Source organism: Monodelphis domestica, chromosome 4 (genome assembly GCF_027887165.1).
Source record: "Monodelphis domestica isolate mMonDom1 chromosome 4, mMonDom1.pri, whole genome shotgun sequence".
Lineage (NCBI taxonomy): Eukaryota > Metazoa > Chordata > Mammalia > Didelphimorphia > Didelphidae > Monodelphis > Monodelphis domestica.
The window spans coordinates 271,332,893-271,335,835 of NC_077230.1; the positions used below are offsets into that span (position 1 = coordinate 271,332,893).

Below are 2,943 nucleotides of genomic sequence, written 5' to 3' on the forward strand. Positions count from 1 at the left end.
GTCTTGAATATATAAATTTAAAAGATCTGTGATTTCTTTCATGAGTAAATCTTTACTTTCCACACCTTGATATTTGGTTTTGTGAATTGTTGTAATCCAAGTAATATGGAACCTATTGACCAACTTTCTGGTGATGAGATTCAGTTAATAAACATACAATCTGTTACTATGCCACTATGCAAAAAATTTCCAACATAATGGGACTTGAGAAGCAGCATGATTCAGAAGAAATAGGAATGGGTTATGACCAGAGTCCCTGGATTTGCATATCACCTTTGCCATTTAGTACTTCATGGTTTGGGGCAAGTACCTCATTTTTCTAGGCATTAATGTCCTCATCTGTCACATGGAAGGATGAAGGAACAGACTACATAACCTACTACCTTTGAATTTCTGTTGTTCTGCTGGAGTATACATTCTGCTGCCATAGCTTTTGAGACTCCAGGGTAATGCAACAACTTAAGACTTTAGTATGACAAATACTAATTGACAAATTTAATAATTGTGCAGAAATGAAATTTCCCCTTCTACTCTGCATAGAATTCTAGAATTGCCAGTTACTATAAAAATGACTATTTTTTTTACAATGGCTCTTTTCTTCCCCACAGTTGCCCTTCCCTCGTTTGCCTAGAAATGGCCTCAGAAAATAAATCCACAGTGAGTGAATTCTACCTTGAAGGATTAACGGATCAGCCAGAGCTGCAGTTTCCCCTTTTCCTTCTATTCTTGTGGGTGTATGTGGTTACTATGTTGGGGAATATGGCAATGATTTTTTTAATTGCTGTAAGTTCTCAGCTCAAATCCCCCATGTACTATTTCCTCAGCAACTTGTCCTTCATAGACATCTGCTACTCCTCTGTTGTTACCCCTAAACTGCTGGTGAATTTTATAGAGAACCAAAACATTATCTCTTACCCTGGGTGCATGACACAACTGTTTTTCTTTTGCTTTTTTGCTATTGATGAGTGTTACATGCTGACAGCCATGGCTTCTGATCGTTATGTTGCAATTTGTAACCCGTTGCTTTATAATGTTGTCATGAACCCCAGAGTCTGTTCTCTCCTGGCAACTGGAGTTTATATGATGGGAATTGTTGGTGCCCTTGCACACACAACTTGCATGGCCAGACTGTCTTTTTGTGGTCCTAATCTCATTAATCATTACCTCTGTGACATCCTTCCTCTCCTGAAGCTATCCTGCTCCAGTACTTATATTAATGAGCTTTTGGTAATGTTTGTCCTTGGATTCAATGTGTTGGCAACAAGTCTGACTATTTTGATCTCTTATGCTTTTATTCTTTCCAGTATCTTCTGCATTCATTCTGCTCAGGGAAGGTACAAAGCCTTCAGCACCTGTGGCTCGCATCTTGCTGCTGTGGCCATTTTTTATGGCTCCATTATGTTTATGTATTTTAAGCCAGCATCCAGCAGCAACATGACACAAGAGAAGGTAGCTTCTGTTTTTTATACCACAGTGATTCCTATGCTGAATCCCCTGATCTACAGTCTAAGGAACAAGGATGTGAAGGAGGCACTGAAGAAAGTCATAGAGAGGAGGTTTTGTTGCATATAAATATAATTTTTAAAGTGAAGGCTATAGTAATATGTTACTGTTTTGTATCAACCTTCCTAAATGTTAAAATTTAATTTCCTTTTCCATCTTAGAAAATGTCTGCTCCTTAGAAGCATAAAATTAGAATACAAGGAATCTTAGGGATCATCTGGACCCATTTATAGATGAGGAAGCAGGCCCAAGGGTTTAGAGTGACTTAATCAATGTCACAAATCATGTTCTTTTTAATGAACTTCTTGAGAATTACAGGCACATCTCTTGGTATCACAATGAGGATTTTGTCTATTTAAACTAGAATTTTAGCTAGACAAAGATTTCTTCCTATATCTTCTTCTGCTTAACCATAAGACTATTCAAGGTATGGGAATGGAGGCATGATGAGGACAGTAGAGTGCTGTATTTTGAATTAGAAATATCTGTTAAATAATTTCTCTCTTTGTTCAAGAGATGGTTGAACTTGATGGCCTCTGAGATGATTTCTGGGTCTAAATCTATGATTTGGTGATAAATGGAGATTATAGTATGGGTCCATAGTCCAGAATGAATTCAGGTGAATGCCTCAATTCTGAGTTCACTCTAGCAAAAATGAAAAAGTGAGCCACACCTTCCTTATTTCTCCTTTCAGGGTCCCACTTTCCTTTATTTATACCCAAACAATCTCTCTAGCTTTTCCTTTCCAAAAGTGTTTGCATATTTCAGGAGATTCTTGAAATGGGAAAAATAATGAAACTCAATAAAGAAGGTTCATAAACTATAAAAGTGTCATTTCAATCAGAGAAGAAATTTGTGGTGAGAGAACCTCACAGCATGTCTCAAATCTGGCCATCTACATAGATATGCTATTAAGTACTCCAGCTACTCAGGAGTCCAGCCCTGTCAGCTAATTCATCTCCTTCTGCAGGTGGCCTTTCCTGGTCCTCTGGTCAACAGTAGCTTCTGCTTTGAGGATTCCTAGAATGTATGTTACATGTACTTATCTCTTCAATTAGAATGTAAACTCTTTGAGGGCAAGAACTTTTTTACTTTGATATTTTTATCCTTAGAACTTAGCAAAGTACTTGACATACAGTAAATGTTTGAATGGTCCCAACATTTGTTGGATTTCTTGAGGGATTCCCTTTCTATTTGGCTTTTAAAGTCCTCTATGATGTGGTCCTAACCTACATATTCAGGGGGTATTTACATGCCAATCTCCTTAGAACATTATATGGCCCAGTGAATCTGAGTTTCTTACTGTTGTCATATGTGGAACTCCATCCCCTAATACAAGGCTTTCTACTTGTTCTTTCCAATGCAAAGAATGAACTCTCCCTTTTTCTTTTTCCATTTGGAATTCTTAACTTCCTTCAAGACAACTCAGATATATTTGAA

General features: G+C 37.4%; 1 protein-coding gene across 1 annotated transcript; it reads left to right on the forward strand.

Annotated features, from left to right (window-relative positions):
* Window positions 1–633: 633 nt before the first annotated feature.
* Window positions 634–1,572, forward strand: LOC100016034 (olfactory receptor 151). The gene has a single exon (XM_001369948.3). It carries the CDS (start codon window positions 634–636, stop codon window positions 1,570–1,572), a length of 939 nt encoding a protein of 312 aa, XP_001369985.2.
* The last annotated feature ends 1,371 nt before the right edge of the window (window positions 1,573–2,943 follow it).

Bases quoted from the DNA above. Each gene is read 5' to 3' on its own strand.
- LOC100016034 (XM_001369948.3), top strand. From the start codon at position 634: ATGGCCTCAGAAAATAAATCCACAGTGAGTGAATTCTACCTTGAAGGA.